Genomic DNA, 22440 nt, shown 5'->3' with positions numbered 1-22440 from the left:
ATCACAGGGTTAAACATTAGAATTCTGGGGATTTAGAATAGGGCTTCAAGAGGCAAGATGGAGGGATCTGGGCATGTCCTGTCCTTCTTCTTCTTGTCCTCCATCTTCTGCTGTGATGGTGACACTTTTGGATTGGTTTAGAGTAGAGACAGTCTAACATAGGTGATAGGTATTGGAAAATTATTGTAAATAAAGTACACAGTATAAAAAGCTAACACCACCCCAAGGGCAGTCAGTGTGCCATGAACCAACCTGCCAGACAGATCTCAGCAGAAGAATGTAATAGATAAGGAAAAATAAACAACTTTGAAAAGCAGAGCCGAGGAATCTTGACTTCTTTGGTCGCAGGGCTGGGAAAAAAAGACTTTTAATACCTCAGGAGCCTTTTCAATCACAGAAAACCCGAGAGGGAACCAAGGCTTCAGAGGACGTCAGCTTCACAGAGTCACAGAGTCACAGAATGGGCTGGGCTGGAAAGACCTTAAAGCTCATCTAGTTCCAACCCTCTGTCACAGGCAGGGAACCTTCCACTGGACCAGGGTGCTCCAAGCTCCATCCCCACTGTGCTTGAACACCTGCAGGGATGGGACAGCCACAGCTCCTCTGTTCGTGCCAGGGCTGGCTGGGAGATGGGGCTGAAGGACAGGGACACCCCAGCTCTGCCATCCACAGGATGGAGGCCTCTGTCCCTCCCAGCAGTTCCCCACACCACCAGGCTGCTGCTGGGAGTCAGAGCTGACTTTACAGGGAGGTCTCCAGCTCCTCTGATGCATGACAAATAAATGTGCTAATTGCATTAGCCCTGCGTCCTGTCTTTCACTCTCGCTGTGTTTGTGATTGATGTAACTTTCCCCTTCATGTATGGTGCTCAGAAGTCCAGAGCTTAACAAAAGGAGCTGCACACCATTAGGATGGGCTGGATTAACATTTAATCAAGCAAAGAGAACAAACTGCCACATGAAATGAGCTGGGAGAAAAACACTTTTTTTTTTTTTCAAAGCAAATTAAGCAGCACGTTTTCTTTAAAGTCTGAAGAAGTCCAGATTTGCTTTCAATACAGGGTGTACCATTTGTGTTTCATGACTTGCAATGCTCTTAATATCTGCATTTCTTTCCTACATAGGAACTGCTTTGGCTCCCACCTGTTGAGCTATCCTTCATCATGTCAGATGTAGCAATTCAATAACTTTACAGTCAGAGGTCAGACTGTCTTTGAAAAAAAGTAATTCAGAGCTAAAATTAAAGTTATTATCTTCAAACTGAGGCAGCACTGGGCTCTCTCTTACAGCACTTCCAGCAGCAGAAATGGTTCCATTCAGAGATAAAGCAGAGAGCAAAGCTGGTATCTCCCCCCTCAGATCTGACTCTCCCCCTGCAAATTTTTAATTACATTCGATAGCTTTTGTTTGAAATCTCCAGGAGTAAGGGATTTCTCAGCAATGCACATCTATCTGCTTGTTGCACTCACCGAGCACATGTACCCATCAGCGCATTACTGCCTGCACTCCAGGCAAAAAAAATTCAATAAGCAAGACTGCATGGATCTCATCAAGCCTGTGGCGCCATGCTCAAGTGTCCTGAGCCCAGCACCAGCACTGGGACAAGCCGTGGGAGGCAGGCAGTGCTGGGCACACTGCTGTGGTCACTGGTGTCCTGGCTCAGCATCTGCAGTGCCACGAACATGGCACCCTCTCCCCTGCTCCTTTTTTTGGCCTGGCTTCAGTGAAAATTTCTTTCCTTTTGTGCTTTTTTGCATTCACTTTCTATGCCTGTTCTCTCTGAACAACTCTCATGTACCAATGCCTCCATATCTCCCACAACATGTGGCTGGCCTGTGGTCAGTGCCAGCTGTGGCAAAGGGAGAAGGGAGTCCTGAGCCACAGGGTTCAATTTAAACTCAATGGGAGCTCTTACTGCTAAAAAACATTCCTTGTTAAGAGACAATTCCTCACTAGAGACCATCCTCAGCAGAGAGAGCAAGGGAGGAGGGACTCCAGGGGGTAAATCAGTGTATGGGAAACTGGCTGGATCTCCAAGGCTGATCTACACTACACTTCCCTTCCTTAATTCATCTTCTCCCTGATTCTTTTGTCCTGCTTTTGGCATTCATGAGGCATGCTCAAGCTGGACAGCACACTTTGTTCTGGAGCCATTCCTCAGTGGCTCAGATGGGGCTCATTTCTGCGAGGCACAGTCGGAGCCCACGCGGAGCTCTGTGACCAAGCCACCTCTACTTTGGGGTTGAAGTGATGGAGGGGATGAAAAGCAGATGCATGGGAGTGCTTTGTAGCACTGGGCAAGGCACAAAGGCTGATGGTTGAGCTCTATCAGACACACATAATTTCTGAGCTGGAAAACACACCAGTGCAAGGTCAGCATCACCTGAGCCACAGGACACATGCCAGACATGGGGCATGCACAAGTACTCAAATGGGAGCTGGTGGCTGCCTGAAGAGACAGTTAAGAAATATTTATAAAGTTAGTTTGAAATATTTACATTTTCCCCAAGAGGAAGAACATGACAGGAGTGAAGAAGGAATAAAATCAAATTAAATACCTTGCAAAGGATTCTGAAAAATTAATACACGTAGCCAACTAATCTCTAGCTGATGCATCATCTGCTGCACCAGCCAAGGAGCTGGCTCGATATTCTTTAACAAATATTGTTTAAAAGTGTGACAATTATTGCTATCATATTCAGCAGCAGCCACCACAGGTCTCTGAGGTTTTCCTACTGACAGTTTCCAGTGTAAATGTAGCTGTTGGCATACAAATGATTTGGTATCATGATTATTGATTACACTGGAGGCTGGTGGTATCTGAAGGTAGTTAGTCAAAGTCAACACAGTGAATTGTGTTAAATATGAATATTACTTAGGCACTAATACTACTAATACAAATATACATTATCAATCAGTGACAGAGCCTCTAAGCAATAAGCATACAATGTCATGCCTAATTTGTGTGCTCTTAATTGTGATTAAAAGTTCAATTTAGAGCATTGTGACTCAAATGGCTGGCATTATTCTATTGTTGTTATCTTATTGTATTTCATATTTCTGGAGTCCCATACTCTTGTTATGATATTCTTAAAGTCCATACCTTCATGGCTGGTTTTCTACCATGCAGCTCCTCTCTGCCATGCAGTTCCTCATGGCTTCACAAAGGCTCCACCAGGGCTCTCGACCCACCCCCTTTTATCCCAGTTGCCTTCATGAGCTACAGCTGCTGCCCAACCAAGGACCCCACAGCTGTAGCTTATCCAGAGTAACCAGGACCCACCTATCCAATACACAGGACTCTCACTACATATAGATATTCACAAGGACTCCTACTATACTCCACTTGTTGTATTCTTGTTGTTGTTATAACAATACATATATTCAGGCCCCCACATTATTCAACATGGCTCAAAATACTGGAATTATCCCTTCATTTGTAGTAAAATTGTTTTGTTCCTTTGCATTTAAAACAACTCTTTGTCAGTCTTTAACCCACCTGCTCTGCTCCAGCCATTTCTGAGGGAGTATTTCACCAGCCTGAAGCTGACAGTGCACACATGTGTCTGGAACTGGATTAGGACTTGCTTCAAAGTTTCCCTATAATGCATATTACTTGAGTATCATAAGCAATGATTACTTACTGACATGTTTATGCTGATGTCTTTTGAAAACAGAGCTTGAAAAACGTCTTGGAAAACTAAGCTACCAATTTTCTATCCCTTGTACTTGCCAGGCCTAACTGCAGCTTAATATGAAGCTGGTGTCTGGATCAGAAAAGACATTCAGAGCCACTAATTCTGTCAGCAGCACCAAGGGGACCTGGGGAGCGCAGCTAAATGAGGCCAGGAGAACTCATGCATATTAAATATCACTACCTGCTGCACCTTCCTTGGCATGCAGGGAACATCCCAGGGGCTGGCTGCAAGGGGGGATGCAGCACACACACAAACCTGCCACAGTGAGAGGGCTGAGAAATGTGGGGATGTGCCCCATGGCTGTGTGTCCCTTGTGTGTCCCATGGCTGTGTGTCCTTGTTGTGTGTCCCATGGCTGTGTGTCCCTTGTGTGTCCCATGGCTGTCTGTCCCATGGCTGTGTGTCCCATGGCTGTGTGTCCCATGGCTGTGTGTCCCATGGCTGTGTGTCCTTGTTGTGTGTCCCCATGGCTGTGTGTCCTTGTTGTGTGTCCCATGGCTGTGTGTCCCATGGCTGTGTGTCCCATGGCTGTCTGTCCCATGGCTGTGTGTCCCTTGCTGTGTGTCCCTTCACGGTATCCCACAGCTGTCTGTCCCTTGGCTGTGTGTCCCATGGATGTGTGTCCCATGGATTCCTGTCCCATAGATGTATGTCCCATAGCTGTCTGTCCCCTGGCTGTGTGTCCTGTCCCATGGCACTAATGACACCAGGGTGGCTCCCAGGGCATCGCTCAATGCCACCTGTGCGGCTCCACGCCACATTATGGGGTTGGTTTAGTGGCTGCAGAACCCTTTTTACTTTTCTCTGCTCGTATTTTCTCTGTGTCTGGGATGCCTGTGAGGTCCCTGGGGAGTTTGTGCTCTGGTTTGGAGTGCAGACACAAACAGATGAGGCCGAAATACAGCTGAACTTGCTATCACCAGCACACACAGCACCTGGGCAGGGGCTCTGAGTCCCAGAGGCACACACATCTCTGCATAACTCAACTCAGAATGATCCTCCCTAAAAGTTCAAGAATGATCACAAAAACAGGGGAAGTTCTGCTGCAGAACTCCTGATCTAATTAGAAAAAAAACTGCTTCACCTTAGGGAACGAGGCAGGTTTCATCAGACAAATGGCTTGCTGAATGCAGGGAGTTTTAAAACACTAGTATTTTAAAAATGGTAGTCCTGGAGCAATACAGATAATTATGCATAAGAAAATATGTGTTGAAAATGTGGGAGTTAATGAAACAGAACTCTTGATATGTAGCCTTACAAAGACTTGCAAATTATTGTTCTTTCTTTTATAATTAGTTTTTAGATTACCTGGGAACAAAAGCAGCAAGGACAACACTCGAGAGTGACAGAGATGCTGAAAAGATTTGGGTTTTTTTGGGGCTGCAGAAAACCTGGAGCTGTGTAAATGCAGCCACCTTCAGCTGGAACACAAGGCTGCACAGAACAGACACAGAACCCATGTCCTGCTGGCTCAGAGGGAGCACTGGTGCCTTGCAGCTCCACTGACATTCTCACTCAAGACCAAAGCTACTAATTCAAGCTAAAGGAAACTACAGCAGATCTTAAACAAGTTTAAATGTGGCCAAGCTTTGTAGTTCACATCCAAACTACACCTCAGTCGTCCAGCACTCAGTTCAAACCTGGCTCCATGTTGCCTTTCCTATCAGTTAGAGACTGGGCTCTATGAAGTGGCATAAATTCATTGACTTCTTCAACTCTCCACTAGCCAAAACTTTGAACTTTATTTTCTTTCTGGAAATGGGCCAAATTTCTTCTCATTTTCAGCACTCTAAGTTTCCTCTCCAGCGTTTGGGTCATTGCTTTGTGCACGGCGTATTTCTAAAGGCTTTGCAAAGGGTTAATAAATGAAAAACTGATGGTTCAAGAAATCATCAATCCATTGCTACTGAGGCTGAAGGATCTAAAGGTCATTTACAGACACAGCTTAAAATATTCTATTCTCCTAACAAAGATTTTTCTATCATTCAGTATTCCTGTCTATAAGGTCTCATAACATACTTATTCTCTCTATAAAATACATCTTCCTGTAACCTTCAGAGTATGAATATGCTTATTTACATATGGATGCCACTAGTTCAAGGTTTCTGTGAGGAACAGCAAAGGCTGGAAATCCTGTGTTATGTACAAGGCAGATTCATCCCATCACCTTTGACAAGGCAAGAATTCAATTTGCTGAATTCACTGTGACTGGTAGGTTCAGTTCATCTTTAAGGGGCACAGGGTTTTTTAGGATGGAGGACAAAATCTGTTTCATCTCATGTTTTTGACTGTGAGTGTCTGATCGCAGACATCACAGCGGCTCCATCAAAAGTCTTAACTTTTTTATTATTGACTAGACTGTTATAATAACCTGGCACTGCTGAAACAATATCAACAGCGCTGAGACGACACACGCTTTATCTCAAACATTTCTTCTCCAAAACAACCTCTCTTCATATTTTCCTAGGCACAACAAACAAAATAATTGCTCTTGTTCACCGAGTATAAAATAATTTTTCCTCAGATCTCCTTTTACCCAGGGGAAATCTCTTTTTCCACCCAGCTAAAGAGGTAATCTATTTTCTTTATCTTTCCACCCCAGCCCAGAAGCTGTGTCAACATGGTTAACTGGATACCTGATAAAGCTGACAGAATGTGCATCTCCGACGGCGCCGTTCGGGACGCGGTGTCACTGCAAGTGACCCGTGCGCTCTGCTGGCATTGCAGCCTCCCTGGGAAGGGCCATTACCATGCCAGGAGATGGGCCAGGGCTGATAGCAGCCCATGAAACAGCCTCTCACAACCACTCCAGCTGATGCAGAAAATGCTTGAAATTTTGCAGGGCTATCATGCAAGGGGCAATCTATTCTTTTAGCAATTTGTGGGACTGGATCTGCTGCGCAATTACACTGTGCAATATAAGAGCTGGGATTTATATCAAAACACAGCAGTCAATTACACTGTGAGCATTCTGCAGGTAGAGAGCATTTGATGAACTAGGATAGCACGAGGCACCATCACTTTTGAGTGTAATTAATTTTAATTAATTCCCTGATATTTAATATTAGCCTATCTGCGTATTTAAAAACCTATCTGACACACCCCCATCATACTGCCTGAACATCTCCTGGTGAATTAAAGTGAAAAATGACTATAGCAATTATTGCATGTTTAGATGCAGTAATGATTCTTAAATGAGTAATTTCCCAAGACATGCTAATGTAGTGACTGGCTTCTCATGGTTTTGGGTGGTTCAGTCTACACATAAATTTGCATGGATTTAACAAGCAGTGTGAAGTTGCACCATTTTAAACAAATGACTCTGTGTCTGAAAAAGACATCAGTTTATCTCCACTTTCATATAATCACAGAATTTTTTAGGTTGGAAAAGCCCTCTCAGATCAAGTCCAACTGTTCTCCCAGCACTGCCAAGCCCATCAGTCAACCATGTCCTCAAGTGCCACATCTACACAGCTTTTGAATTTCTCCAGGGATGGTAACTTCACTGCTGCCCTGGGCAGCCCTTTTGGTGAAGAAATTTTTCCTCATATCCAACCTAAATTTCTCCTGGCACAACTTGAGGCCATTTCCTCTTGATCTGTCACTTCTTACTTGGGAGAAGAGACGAACCCACATGGCTACAGCCTCCTTCCAGGGAGTCACAGAGTGGTGAGGTGTCTCCCCTGAGCCTCCTTTTCTCCAGGCTGACCCACCCCAGCTCCTTCAGCTGCTCCTCATCAAACTCACTCTCTCCACCCTTCCCCAGCTCCATCACCCTTCTCTGGACATGCTCAATGTGGTGAGGGGCCCAAAACTGACCCCAGATTTGAGGAGTGGCCTCAGCAGTGCCCCGCACGGGGGGACAATCACTGCCCTGGTCCTGCTGGCCACACTACTGCTGATACAGACCAGGTGCCACCTGGGCACACCTGGCTCACATTCAGCTGCCACCACCCAGCACTTTGCGCCGGTTTGGCTGATCCAGCACGCCCCTTCTTGAACCCAGCAATTGTGGGCCCAGCTGGCAGTCAGGATGTTGGATGCTCACGTGGTAGGAAGCTCTCTCCTCCCTGTCCATGGGCCGCGTCACGTACATCCTGCCGGACACGGGGTCGATGTTGAAAACCTCCATGGGCGGCTGGTCGGCTCCCACTCCAGTGATGCTGTACCTGATGTGGATCTCCTTGTCCTTATCCGAGCGGATCTGGAGGGAATAACAGAGACAGGAATCCATCAGTTCTGGACAAAAGCCACATGGGTGTTTAAGCAACTTTAAAGGATCTGAGCCTGAAGGCTGCAGAGATGTAATACCACTGTTGGTCCTGACAAGGGAGCCGAATGCCAAAGATTTGGTGAAAAGCCATGAAAAGTACATTCCACAAAGTTTCAGCTGTTTTGCTCCTTTTTAATTCATGAGGAATCATTGAAATTGTGACTTTTCAACTGAGATATGGAAGAGCCTAAAATGCACAAAACCCACTGTTTACATATTACTGAAACCCCGGTCTCCTGAAAGTGTCTAAATTTTTCAGCCATACCCAGAGTCTCCCAGCCATTAATCATTTCTGAAAACGCTGTCTGCAAGCTCCCCCTTTGTATTCTCAGTCCTGGTGACTGTGCACAAAAATACTCCCATGAAATTCAAAGAACGGGGCTGTGTTCGCTCCTCTTTGTCCAACCCTGCTGGCTTGACAAGGCCAGCCTGGGAATGCCCAGTGGGATGTTACCATTTTATGTGATTATTTGTTGAGGAAAAATATGTTTTGGACACTGTTTCTGAAAGCCCTTCCCTCCTGCACCTTGAGAACAACACTGCAAGCCGAGTACAGCACAGCGAGTTCCATGAACCTTGGAGACAGAGCTGAAGAAAAAAAGAAGGGAGGTTAATATGTTGTCCTAGCAACCCTGACTATCTCTTTAAACACAAATTTAATTTTCTGATCAAATGCTGAAAGAAGTTCTTGCAACAGCATGACTATTCCCGAAAGAAAGTGCAAGGTACAAATAAATTACCACCCCCTGCACCATCACTAAGTGTCTTGGCGCTGTAAGAAGCGATGTGCATAAATTTTTCCCTAACAGGTCTATGAATACAACGAGGCAGTGGGAAGATAATAGAGCCCTCGTAGCTGAATGCACGTTGGCATCTCTGCTACAGCAGCTGCACCCTTGGAGGGGCCTGAGTGAACTTAGAGGGATCCTGTGTCCCCCAAACTGCCTGGATTTGGGGACAGAAGGTCATTTCCCAAGGGAAGAGGAGGCTTTGCTTGTCAGACAAAGGAATTGAGATGGGGCTGTGGGCTGCTGCACACTCCTCCCATATGTGACCTTCTGCTATTCCTTCCTCTCCTGACACAGGAGGCTGACAGGATGCTGAACGTGTCGGTGCAGGGCAACATCAGATCCCTGGCTCCCAGAATCTCCTTTGATACCTTTGTCCAGATCATTACCAAGTTTGTACACTGTTTTCTTTGTACTTCCCCCACCAAGCTGCCTGCTCCTGCTAATGGCTAATCATGTCAGTTATTACAGGCACGCCAGGATTGATCTGTGTGGCACCTGCGCCGCTGGAGCTGCAGGTCAGGGAACAGACACAGCTCCATTTGTCTTCTCTCCAAAGGATTCACTGCTTGTTACGCTGTTAGCACTGAGAAAACTGACTGGACTTACACTGGTGTAGTCACTTAAAAGAGGGCCTGGGGACACTGAAAGTGCCCTCATGCTGCTGCACAGGAGGATTTGTCCAGATTTATGTGGGGCTAGAGGATATTTGGAAGAAAGACCCAAGCAGACAATCCATGAATTCAACTTTCATTAGCAAATCTGTGGGAGAGGAAGGGTGCACTAAAACCAAGCATTGCTTGCACAACTGTGCTTTCAGTGACAGCATTGCCACCAGTTTGAGAGCTGAAGATCACAGCTCCCATTTTCAGAAGGTCAGCCCTGCCCTGCCAGAGGGAAGGGCTGGAAATGGAGCTGGTGGCAATGTCTGTGCAGGTGCACAGCTCACACCAGGGAGTTCAAGCTCCAACCCACCACATCCACAGCTGGAGCCCGGCTGGAGGAACATGGAAACAGGAAGACACTGCTGGACCTCCAGCTCTGAGCCAGGGTGGGGTTCCCTCCTTACAAATTAAGAAGGGTGATGTGGGACACACAGCTGTGTGTCTTTATCAGTGTGTGTCTGCACAACTCCAAAGAACATATGATGTAAATCTACCCTTAAAAAAGGTGGAAAACCCCCTAAACAACCCAACAAAGGTATTTTGCACTTCTACCCAGCCCCAGCCTGGCTCAGCTATGGCTGTGCTTGAGCACAAACACCAAAGAGCTAAGCAGACACTCCAGGGAACCAAAATGGGGGCAGTTTTAACCCAAATCACAGGAGGGAAGAGCCTGTTAGTGGACATTTTTCTGCTCTATTTCCTGTTGCATATAGTACCCAGATCCCATTGTGATAGAAGCATTAGAAATGCATAGAGAGAGACAGAAACAGGGAAAAGGAGCCTGGATTTAAATATTCAGTGCTAAAGGCACTATATTTTATTTTTGGGAAACGCAGATAAACAGAAGCTCTCGAAGAAAGCTATGTACAGTTTAATAAAGTGCACGCTATAGGATGTCCTTGCAGCACTTTTATTAGCATTAATAGGGTCTAAGCTGTCTGTATGTAAATCATTGCAGATCTAGGAGATGAAATATATCATAAGACCTACAGCCAATTATACTGAGAGAAATCCATGAGCTAATTATACCGCATTGAGCAAAACAAAAATGGGGGAAATATACTGCAAATATTCAGCAAAGACTCATTATTTGCTGTTAATTGCAACCATAGCACAAGGGTTTGCCCCCTACCTATACTTAAATCCATTTCCAGTAAATATACAAGGGTGTGAAGTGTTCAGAAAAAAAATAATGTAAGAAGTAGCACTTGTCACAGAAAGTTGCAAAGACCATTGACAATGAAGCATAGTACATTTTACTACCAGGGAGATGTTTATCACACACACGCTTTTTATATTGGAGCATATAATTGTATCCTCTTAATGAGATTAAAAAATAATAAAAAAAAGATTTTTTCAGTAATCCTGTAACATTTTGACCAAAGGTTTCATTTGCCTAATTCCCAGGGTGCAATTTATTAAATCTTGTTGAGAAGTTAAGAACATTATCTGAACACAATGTAAGGTTTACTTCTTTTGTTGAAACGGTTCCTGGAGCAGTTTACAATAATAATAATAATAATAAAAATAATAATAAAGCCCTCTCTATTGCCAAGGAGCTCACTAAATCAGGAATAAAAATTACAGGTTGTGGGGATTTACTGGTTCAGAAGGGAGTTACTTTTTCCTTCATTCAGCCTGGGAATTGTGAAGATGGTAACAGATCCATATGATAATCTTCTGACTGGAGAACATACACATGAATTTTCCTTTCATTTATCTCTCCTTTTATAATGCAGTCAAGAGGTATGCAGGGCTCTGGGTTACAGAACAGATGGCAGAGGGATGGTTTTCCTTAGCTGCATTTATACATTTTTTAATCGGAGAACCCTTGGAGCTTTGAGCTTCTCCAGTGCCTGGCATGATACAACTCTGCATATGATGATGTGAGCAGGATGAATGATGATGGCTGATGACTGTCATAAAAGGAATTTGCTTGCAAAGCAGCTTTTATGCTCTAAAAAGCCCCTCCGGGATGGAGCTTGGAGTGGATTGATTCAGTGGTGAGGGAAAATGTCCCAGATCAAAAGGCAATTTATGTTGGAAGATGCAGTCCCTTGTTCCCATCCTACCTCAGGAACACAGGGAGCATTTTCCACGCAGGAGCCCTCAATAACAGTGACAGATACAAATGGACTGTCTGGAAATGCGGGAGCAGCCACCAGAGCCCCAGGGGGAGCGGCAGCAGAGCCAGGCCCCTCTCTGGAGCTGCCATCCAGCAAGGAGAGGGCGGCCCTGCAGCCCAGCAGGGACTGCTGCCTGCAGCTCAAACCACCGAGGAGCCACCCAGAGCAGCCACCAGAGCCCCAGGGGGAGCGGCAGCAGAGCCAGGCCCCTCTCTGGAGCTGCCATCCAGCAAGGAGAGGGCGGCCCTGCAGCCCAAACCACCGAGGAACACCCAGAGCACTGCAGCGTTTGCAACCAGAGCACCCAGAGCCTGGCTCGGCCCTTCTTCCTACAAAGCAATCCAGAAACAGGAGAACTGGTGCAATTCCACAAGGTGGGGATTTTCTACTGCAGGCTCTGATCTAATAGCTAAAATGTTTGAAAATGAACGTTGCAACTCTTGGGACAACACAGGGCTAAGCCCTTCCAAGCTGGCCTCTCCTCAATGTCACGTTTAGACGGAAAAGCAGTGTTTGTGGCACAGGTTGCATCCTGCTTTTACAGATAACATCTTAGGGATCGTGCATCTCTGTCAGGATTTACTGGGTAGCAAAACCATTCCCACAAACTCCACTGGTGAACAGAATTCCAAGAGGTGAGCTCCTCTAAGGTATCAGATTTTATCACTGTTTTTCTCCTCTGATCCACATCCTCGTGCTCCCAGCACTGCCCTTTCTTGCTGCTGGATTCCCAAGCCCTCCTCCCTTGCCCTGGCAGTGACAGAAGCCACCAGAGATCCACCAGAGATCCCTGCAATGCTCCCATGCCAGGGATGCAGGGCTGGGACAGAGCACGCAAGGCTGTGTGGTCAGCAGATTGGAGGGCACCACTGAGACCATAAATTGTACAGCTTTTGGAGCACGACATTGCCAGGAAAGGAAGTGTTCCAATGGAGAATGTTTAGAGAGCAGTAAAGAAAATGCCTGGAGGGCCAGGAAATGGGGTGTGTAAGGAAAAGCTGAATGAGCAAGGACAACTGAGCCTGCAGAAGAGGTGACTGTAACGACAGTACTGCTGTACCTAATAAACTACATTTAGAGAATTTCATAAGGTCTGGGTTCTGCCCATCCCTGCACTGTGCCTGGAAATGTATCTGGGAAAGCAAAGCAGGACATTTATCCTCTGTTACATTTCCCTTCCACAGAACCAACCAGAAAATAAATTTCCTCTGGAGTTCTTTGTCTTGCTCTACAACATATGGAGTCAAAAATGCCCTTCAAAAAACACTTAGTTTACCATACAGAATAGTATGCAACATTTGCACTAACATGACCTGAGGATACTTAGACTTGATTTTTTTGTTTTATAAAACCCATTATAATTATTAATGAACACATAAAATAATGTAAATGATAAGCAGTAAGTGTCTTTTATTATTAAGCTCTTAGCTATTTTGCCCATTAAGAAAACCAAATTAAAATAATTGAAGATTATAATCTGTCATGCATTCAAAATGCTCCATAGAAATTCAGGCAGGCAAACATATTCAAAGCCTTTAAAAGAGCACACTTAAGAGTCAGTCTAAGCATTCCAGGATTGGCTCATTAATTTTAGTGGAAATATTTTAATTCAACTACTCTTACTGTTTATTGAAATCTTTGCTAAGGACTTATTTATTTTTAACTGAATTTGCAATATGTTTAGGACTCATTTGTATAAAAGTTCTTAACTCTTATTTCACAGTTGTTTTAGAAGCCAGTAAAGAGACACATCTTTAGCCCCGTATTTCCAAACAAATTACTGCATGTTGCTGAAAGAATCACATATGGTTTCAATAAAAAGATGCAAAAGTCACGCAGAGAAAAATTAAGACAGATTTGGAGACCCAACCAGGTGAAGGTAACACTTAACTTCTGCCTCCTTTTACCACACTTGCCAGTGGCCCCAAGCTATGTCCTAGAAGGAAACGAAAAAAAAACCCAAAAACCCAGAATATCCTCTAAAATACTTCTGTCTTCAGAGGAAACCCTCTCTTATGTGCCTTGCAACCCAGCATTTTCACTGACCCCAGCCCTGGGTTTAACAGCAGCTTGTCCTTAAGTGCTCATCCACCCGTGGACAAAATGACCATTGATGGAGCCAAGTGTCCATGGTGGTGGCATTTACAAACAAAGTTCAGTAGGGAAAGACCTCCATGGGAAAGAAAGAAGGGATGGAATTGCACATTTTTTACTTGGGGATTTCTTTTTTTTTCCTCACCTGGGGCTGGTTTCACCTCACACATGATTTTCTGAAAATGTTCTATCTGGTCTCAGACAAAAAGAAGAGAAGAAAGTCTTTCAAGGGTGAAATCCATCCCCCTAAAGGCTTAAGCATACATCACATTTCCTGGAAGAAGTGGTTTTCTTTTTCCACCAAGAGAAAGAGAACCAAGGACTACACCTAGACTAGAAACCAAATTTCCACACGGTTGAGATTCACTGCTAAGAACTTAAGTTTCTTCCTTAAAATACAAATCCAAAGCCAAACTGTAAAACGTTCCCTTTGCCTCAATGGCTGGATCTCTCCCATGTCAGGTTAAATCTTCCAGCTGAAATCTCTGCAAAGTGATTTCTAATGTTATTTATTTTGACGATAAGACAGAGTCCAAGTAGTGCTCCAGAGAGGTTCCAGCTGTCATTTAAGCCATTAATGTAACTGATGATGCAGCCTGCATTAAAGAAACGAAGCTATGAGATGTTTGAACCCAAAAGAGGAGAACCTCTCCTGTGTGCCTGGCTTGTTCTGTGGGACCTGCAGAAGAGCCCAGTCCTATCCAACCATTCCCATCCAGCCATTCCCATCCAGCCATTCCCATCCATCCCATTCTCATCCATGCCATTCCCATCCAGCCATTCCCATCCAGCCCATTCTCATCCAGCCCATTCCCATCCAGCCATTCCCATCCAGCTGTTCCTATCCAGCCACTCCCATCCAGCCATTCCCATCCAGCTGTTCCTATCCAGCGATTCCCATCCAGCCCATTCCCATCCAACCAATCCTATCCAGTCCATTCCCATCCAGCCATTCTCATCCAGCCATTCCCATCCAGCCCACTCCCATCCAGCATTTCCCATCCAGCCATTCCCATCCAGCCCACTCCCATCCATCCCATTCTCATCCAGCCATTCCCATCCAGCCCATTCCATCCATCCCATTCCCATCCAGCCATTCCCATCCAACCATTCCTATCCATCCCATTCCCATCCAGCCATTCCCATCCAACCATTCCTATCCAGTCCATTCCCATCCATCCCATTCCCATCCATTCCATTCCCATCCATCCATTCCCATCCAGCCATTCCCATCCAGCCATTCCCATCCATCCATTCCCATCCAGCCCACTCCCATCCATCCCATTCCCATCCAGCCCATTCCCATCCAACCATTCTCATCCATCCCACTCCCATCCATCCCATTCCCATCCAGCCATTCCCATCCATCCCATTCCCATCCATCCCATTCCCATCCATCCCATTCCCATCCATCCCACTCCCATCCAGCCTTTCCCATCCATCCCATTCCCATCCAGCCTTTCCCATCCTGCCATTCCCATCAAACCATTCCCATCCATCCCATTCCCATCCAGCCTTTCCCATCCTGCCATTCCCATCCAGCTCTCCTGCTCCTTTCCAGGAGGATTTGCTTCCTCTGCACGCACCCTGCGAGCGCTTGGCTGAGGTGCTGCACCAAATGTTCAGCTGCTGACAGCTCCCAGCATTTCACAGGTCATTTGGCTTCCACATGGCTCCCCCTGTCCAAGGGCTCCTCTCCAACCCTGCTGCTCCCTTCAGGCCAATTACATCCACATGGACACACTCCTCTGGAACCTTCCCTATGCCCATGGGGAGCTCTGATAGTTTTCACTCCTTTCGCTTCCAAGTTTTTTTGAATTGTTTACCAGGATTTTCCTCCTCTACCTGGATGAAAATGTAACACTGAGCAGATGGGGAGCAGCATATCAATCAGGCTCAATAAGGAGCTGGTAATGCAGTGGGAGAGAATTTCTGCCTGCAACTCTGGCCAGTAACTGTGTGTGACCCCACGCATAAGCACAGGATGAAACTGAAGTTGTCAGACTCACAGTCTAATTCAAAACTACCATTATTCTGTTGGGATAAAAGTGAAATAACAATGCTTTTGCCTAGAAAACCAAATTCTGTACATGATGAGATGACACACTACAAGCACAGAGTACCTGGTGTGCAGCAGTGCATCCAGGCCAAGGATTTCCTGCAGCTTAACTCTACTTTCCTACCTGCTGAAACAGCAAAGAATTTATGTTTTAGCTTGAGTTATCCTGACACAAAAAGACTGAAGTCTGCAGGGCTCAGGGGGGCAATCTGCTCTGTGCAGGTCTGCAGCTGGTCAAAGTTTCTGAGTGGTGTCTTGGGACTGCCAGAAGCTCATGTCAGGTCCCTGTCTTTACCAGTGAAAAACTCAGTAAACTGCAATTTGTTGCATGGTCTTTGGGATTAAATAATTAAGTAATTATTTATCTCTCCCACTCACTATTATAAAGGTCAAGAAGCCAAGGCCCCCATATCAGGAAGTGGCCAATGCTAATGGATCTTCCCCATCTAATAGTAATTGATATGGCACAGACATTTCTAAAGCAATATGTGCCTTTCTTTGGGCTTTCTGCAGCCTGAGAACTCCACTGTGGAAATGCTTCAGACTGTAGCACGGCAAGAGAGAGGGAGGAGAGCAGCTCTGATGGGAAAAGAAGATTACAGAACACCTCCACGTGACCAACATCTTATCACTGCCAGAACCTTGATAGCAGAAGCAACAAAACTAATTTTTACTACTCTTTCCCTTATCTCTCTTGCAAGAGAGCAGATTCTTCACTGCAGTGACTGAAGGCATCCCAGTGGAGCTGATGTGCTGCTGTCAGGTGAATTTTGGCCCTGAAGAACTGAGGCTGGTTCCTGCTGTGCAAGATGCAAGGGGCTGATAATGCCTGGCTGGGATTTGAAGCAGATGCACAAACCCTCCTCTGCTGCAGAGGATGCTCTGTGACAAAAAGCGAGAGGAAATACATCTGAGAGCTCAAAACACGCTGTTCTTACTCCTCTGACAGAGGAGCTGTGACAGGCAGGAGAAGATCATCCTTCATCATCTATTTAAGAAGGGCTACCCACTGTTTCTGTGCAGAGGGCACCATCCTGCAGCACCTTGGTGCAGCTGACCCCACTGCTGCCTGTGATGGCTGAGCCCAAATGAAGACAAAGTCAAGAAAAACAAATCATGGCAGCGGGAATTTGTCCTCATTTCTTTTTGAAGCGTATCTCTCCTGAAGCCTCATGTCCTTACATCATGTCTGCCACAAAGCAAGCCTGGAAAAGGGAATCCAGCACCTTTCTGGGTAAAACTGAGCAGGAAACTCGAGTGCTCAGTGCAGAAGATAAATAAGGGCAGCAAATATTGACCTGCACAGGAGTAACCTGATCACTGTAACTAATGATTGAGCCCCCTCAGCTGATATAAATCAGTGTAGACTCAGTAGCTTCAAACAGAGGCACGCTAATTTATTTCAGCTGAAAATCCAGCACATGGCATTTAAAAATTTAGCAGCACAGCAGAAGAACAAGTGAAGAATGATCTTCACTCGACCCATGGCAATTTACCACAAGCAGCATTCCTCTTGGAAGGACAGTGAGCTGGGACACAGGGAACAAGCATTCAGGGGAGAACAAACACCCTGGTGTCCTCAGGAAGGAAGTTTTTCCCGGACTCAAGGGATATAATTGGTCTTAGTGTGTTTGACCTTTGCTTTGTGTGTGAGCTTGGCTTTGCCAGAGTCATGCACTGAGCTCCCAGTGCATGATGCCTACAGACATCCCTGATCATGGAGAAGTGGTGCTGTGGCATCACTGTGAGTGCTGCCCTCAGCACAAAATAAAGCTTTTGGACCTGCCTGCAAATAGCTAACAATGGGAAACAACAATAAAACCCTCCAGTGTGTCTATTTTGGAGAACAAAATCTGCTGAGGCTTGTATTTGAGACACTACTTTGGGATGCTTGCAGAGCAGGATTTAAAGCTCTGCAGCTCTCAAAGTCTCTCTAAAAAGTTTAATTACAGGAAAAGCAAACCTATTTGTTTGTTATGTAGGGTAGATTACATGGCACAGGATATACAGAAGTTATTTCAATGGTCAGTAAAAGGGAACACCAATGTGAGGAGGCAGGGAATGAAGTTCTGTCTGTGCACCATGGGACTAAAAGACATCAGTGCAGGTCTAGGTTTGATGATCCTGAAGGATCCTGTCCACAACAAGATATTCTATGTTTCTATGATTTACTGACCAGTGAAGAAAGACAGTGTGAGATACCATTGCTCCTAGGACTCATCCTCTTTTGTTACACAGACAAAATATTGAATCCTCCTGGATAACTCTTCCCTATGGCCAAATTCTGCCCATGGATGCACACACGTTTCCTTCCACAGCAGCTATGCTGGGCACTCCAGACCTGTATTTTCCCTTCAATAAATTTGCAGAACAAGAGCTCTGTGGTCAGGAACACCCAGAAGGTGACAGCAAACATCAGGCTGGCTCACCCATCCCGCACAGCTGGATCCAGCCCGTGCCCACACAAACACATCTGGCGTGTGGTCCCACAGCTGCATGCAGGACACACTGCCAGGCTGATGCCAGCTCCCCCTCTCCCAGGCAGCTCTCCTGTGCCCTCCCATCACCTCCCTGCAGCCCCTGCCCATGCTCAGGGTGCCCCAGCAGCTGCAGCTCCTGCACCAACACCCCGAGTCCCAAGAGCACCTTTCCCTCTGGTGTGGGTGTCCTCAACTCAAACACCCATCACTTGTGCAGATGTGCCTCGTGCACCAGGGATGGGAGATTGCCTTCCAGGAAATCTCAAACCTGGCTGAACTCTGCTCATTTGGAACGAATTCACAGGGCTGGATTTCTGGCAAGTTTTCCTCTTTCGTTAACTCTGTTTCTGAGTGGGTTTGATCTGAGACCCCTGCTTGCTTTGACTTGAATTCGTGTTAGACTTATTCATGTGATTTATTGATGTGCTTCCCATCCACACACTTCTAATGCAAGAGGCAGACAGGCCAGCTTGAGGACATGGTACCAGAGATTAAAAAAGAAAAATAAAATAAAAGCAGTAATTTCTGACACATTACAGAGCCTTTTCATATCTCCCTTCCATTTATGGCACATTCTGGTTCTGGATTTAACTCTCCAAAGCAAGTATCAGTCCTCAAAGATCACAAACACAAGCTTCTCACCCTCCAAAAACCCCAACAAAAACTGCATTCAAATAGTCAACGATTTTAGAGTCCAGACTGGTCTGGGCTATCTGTTCTTAACTCCCCTTTTAACTGCAGATACTCTGATAGACATATGGAATTTCTTGTTTAATTTTCTTTTTTTTTTTTTCTGCAGTATTATTAATTGATAATTTAATTTTTGATCTGGTGAATTACATGCATTATATGAATTCACCATCAGTGAAATGACAAGTTTAGAGCAGAATAGTTTAGGTAAGCAGATTGTCAGTGCTTATGGCTGTAAGACATAATTATGTACAGCCAACTGTGTAACGCGCTTGAAAAAATTATAAGCCTAGGCACAGAAATTAAAATTATTTCAAGATGAAGTTGTACAAATACAGCTGCAAAAAGCTGCAAAATCCTATTAATTTATGCCAACTATAGTGGGTAGTGCAGGGGGGATCCAGCCCCCACCTCCCTGCCAAAGGAAGTTTAACACCCAGTGAATAAAGGGCTGGGTGTTTAAACAGAAGATTATTTCAGCTACTCTTTACACGCTCATAAACTTGTGGGCATCAGCTGGTAGCTTGGTATGATGACTCTCAGCGTGTCAGGGCAAACATTAAACGCTAAATTACCATATGTCAGCTCAGGGTGGTTAATAATTCTCCTGCATCTTGGACAACTTGAAGGTTTTCCTGAAATTGCTGTCAAATCGAATCTTTCCTTCGATCAATAAAGGAGCACAAGGAAATCCACTATTTGTGGTGTCAAAAAGAATAGATTAGCAAAATACTGTAAATGCAGCTGGCAGGGACAACAAACTGCATTCTCTTAGCTAGAGATACCCAATAACCACATCAATACTTCCAGTGAGGAGACTCACGTGAGGAAATGGCAGTGTCTGCTCATCACACACCTCCTGCTCTGCTCTGGCTGCCACCAAAGCTCCCCTGACCCAGTGCTACCTGTGGATCTCACAGGCAGCAGGTAATTATGGGAGCAATATTTGTTCTACACCGCTGGGTCCATCAATTGCAGCCAGAGGAATGAAATGGGGAACGACTGTGAGCATGGAGAACCCGTCTGACCTGCTGCTTGTTTTCCAAGCTGTGTAATAGAGATATTTCTGGCAATACTGAGGATCAGGACCAGCTGGGAACAGGCAAATCATGTAGGAAATGCAGAAATCTGCACACTGGGACTATTCAAAAGGGTAGAACCCACCCCAGATCGTGCTGCTTCTGCCACTTTTACTCTCAGTCAAGCACCAGCTACAACAAACACATGCTACTCCAGCAAGTAAAACAGATTGAAAGAGATGTTGCTTCCTCTGTGCATTTGACAGCATCAATGACAAAATTTCAAGATATTCAACTCTGGGAAATTGGGATCAGATCTCCAGTTCAACCGTGGTTCCTATCAAAACACCTGAAACCTAAATCAAATTATTCCTAGGGTTTCCTGCACATCTTACCATGGATATATAGCATAACTGGCCATGGGCTCCTGTGGTGCAGCCACAGGATGCTGCAGCCCCTATGTGAGCCCAGGAAAAGATTATTCCTTACCATGAGCAGACAGCAAAGGTGCTGCCCTGCAGATGGCTTTGCTGAGCAGCACCCAGCCTGCTCCTTGCTCCCCTGAGCAGCCCTCCAGGTTTCCAGCAGGGCTGGGAAACCCTGCTCCAGTTTCTTTTATTGGAGCACTAATGAAATCTGAGCTCTTACAACATCTCGGTGTTTTCTCCTGCTCTTTGATCTCTTCACTACATTCACTGTCGTGTCAGATTTTATAGTTCAGTTGTGAGTCAGAAATATGTTCTCTGGCTCTTACAGATCCATCCCATCCAGCACACACACCTTCCCAAAGCTTTGTTGGAGCCTGATGACAGCAGGAGTGAACCTGAAACACAGTGGTCCCCAACAACCTTTAAACCATCAACAGTGAGTAAGCAGAACCCATTTCTCGTAGCACATTTTCTGAGCATTTTGATTTTTGGTAATTCAGGTCACTCCATCCAATACCCCGTTGCTGATAGATTTAGTTGTAGCAGTTGTTCTCAGGCTGCAGGGCCCTGAGAAAGTGATGTGAAAGTTGCTGGTTGCTGGTAGCAGGAAATTGCCTTCATAATACTTTCAATTTAAAAAAGTTGGTAATGACGCAGGGAATGGGTCCTGTGGGAACCAGGGAGGTTGAAAATAATCCACCAGCCAAAGAATTGTGAACTGCTGACTTTGGGCATTTAATTGGGATGGAATTACAGGTCATCTCCCTCCATCAATCCTGTGCACACTCCAAAGGTGATACTAAAAAGGAACAGATTATTATTATTTCATACAGTATCCTATTTTTTGTTTGTTTGGCTTTTTTTTTTTTTTTTTTTTTTTTTTTTTTTTTGCATCAGAGGAAATTAAAAGAAAACATTCTGCCACACACCCAAACCATGCAGCTGCTGTATAAGCTATGCCCTGCTCTCTGAGCTGGTATAAACCAGCACAGCTTCTCTAAGTTCAGCTTTACACCCATTTCCACAGGCTGACCCAGTATTTCTGTGCTGATTAGAGTGGGATATCTCTTCATGTTTATTTCTGGGAAAGCTCAAAGTTGGCTCTTGTGCCTTTGAGGAGCTGGATGTATGTGGGGAAATGATGTTTCTTCAAATTCTAAATCTTCAGGGCTTTTTCTTTTTTTTTTCTTTTTCTTTTTAATAAGAAGCAGGAGGAAGATTTCCTGACCCTCTGAACCATGCCTGGGTTTGAATACACTACATGGCATGCCTGTAAACACAAGAAGAAAGCTCTTGTGTGAAACTTCTTAAACTGCAGAGGATGATGGACAGCAAATGGGATGCAAGCCAAGGAACATGACAATTAGCACAGAGAAAGTTTTCAGGGTTTATTCCATCAGTCAGCACTTAAGGAGGCTTTGAAGGGGAAAAAGCATCCTTTTTATATTAATCCACTACTTCTGCACTTTCCCCCTATTCCATGGATTTAGTGCTTAGCTGCTAAATATCTATATGCAGAGCTTTATTAAGAGGAGTTGGTTTACTTTTTGAAAGATTCCACATCCATTAGTTCAGAGAGAGAAAAGAGGCAAAATAATTTTCTCCCGTTGCAATATCCAGAGTTTAAATGATGATTTACTCTTCCCCAGCTTTTAGGACTTAAAGATGTGGATGAGAAAAGAGCTAGCATTTCTTGCAATGGAATTTCTGGTCATCACCTTACCAAAGAGTTGGCTGTGCTGCTGATGATAAAGTAATTCAGTAAAAGCAAAGGGAAAATCCCCCCTCTTCTCCCCCTTTTCTATCTTGGCAGACTTCACATCTGAAGAGGCACCTTACTGTTCCAAGATAAAATATTTTCTTTTTTCTTTAAAAAGAAAAAGTTCTCTCAAGCAGGAACTTGGGCAACAGCAGGGGACAATGCTATGCCAGTATTAATTAGCAAATTCCAAATGGATCCTAGTTTGTGCTTAGCAGGGTATGCTTGAAAGCGATGTGAACTTTTAAAATGTTGTGTTGAGCACACAAGTTACAGCTTACTTGTTATATATTTTTTAATAAGCCTAACAAAGAAACAGTTGCTTTGGAAGGGCATCTTACTCATTTCCTCCATGGCCCTGTT

The 22440-nt window shown here is 45.0% G+C and overlaps 1 protein-coding gene across 1 annotated transcript in view; it reads right to left on the bottom strand.

Moving 5' to 3' along the window:
- The window catches only part of CDH4 (cadherin 4), a 414960-nt gene that overhangs the window by 89016 nt on the left and 303504 nt on the right, over positions 1-22440 (bottom strand). Inside the window, exon 5 of the mRNA XM_058036348.1 lies at positions 7745-7900. Coding sequence (XP_057892331.1) covers positions 7745-7900 — 156 coding nt within the window. The remainder of the gene's footprint in view (positions 1-7744; positions 7901-22440) is intronic.

The sequence above is a fragment of the Melospiza georgiana genome, chromosome 17, assembly GCF_028018845.1.
Source record: "Melospiza georgiana isolate bMelGeo1 chromosome 17, bMelGeo1.pri, whole genome shotgun sequence".
Taxonomy (NCBI): domain Eukaryota; kingdom Metazoa; phylum Chordata; class Aves; order Passeriformes; family Passerellidae; genus Melospiza; species Melospiza georgiana.
The sequence above is the reverse complement of the archived record's forward strand: the minus strand, read 5'-3'. Positions and strand labels throughout refer to the sequence as shown.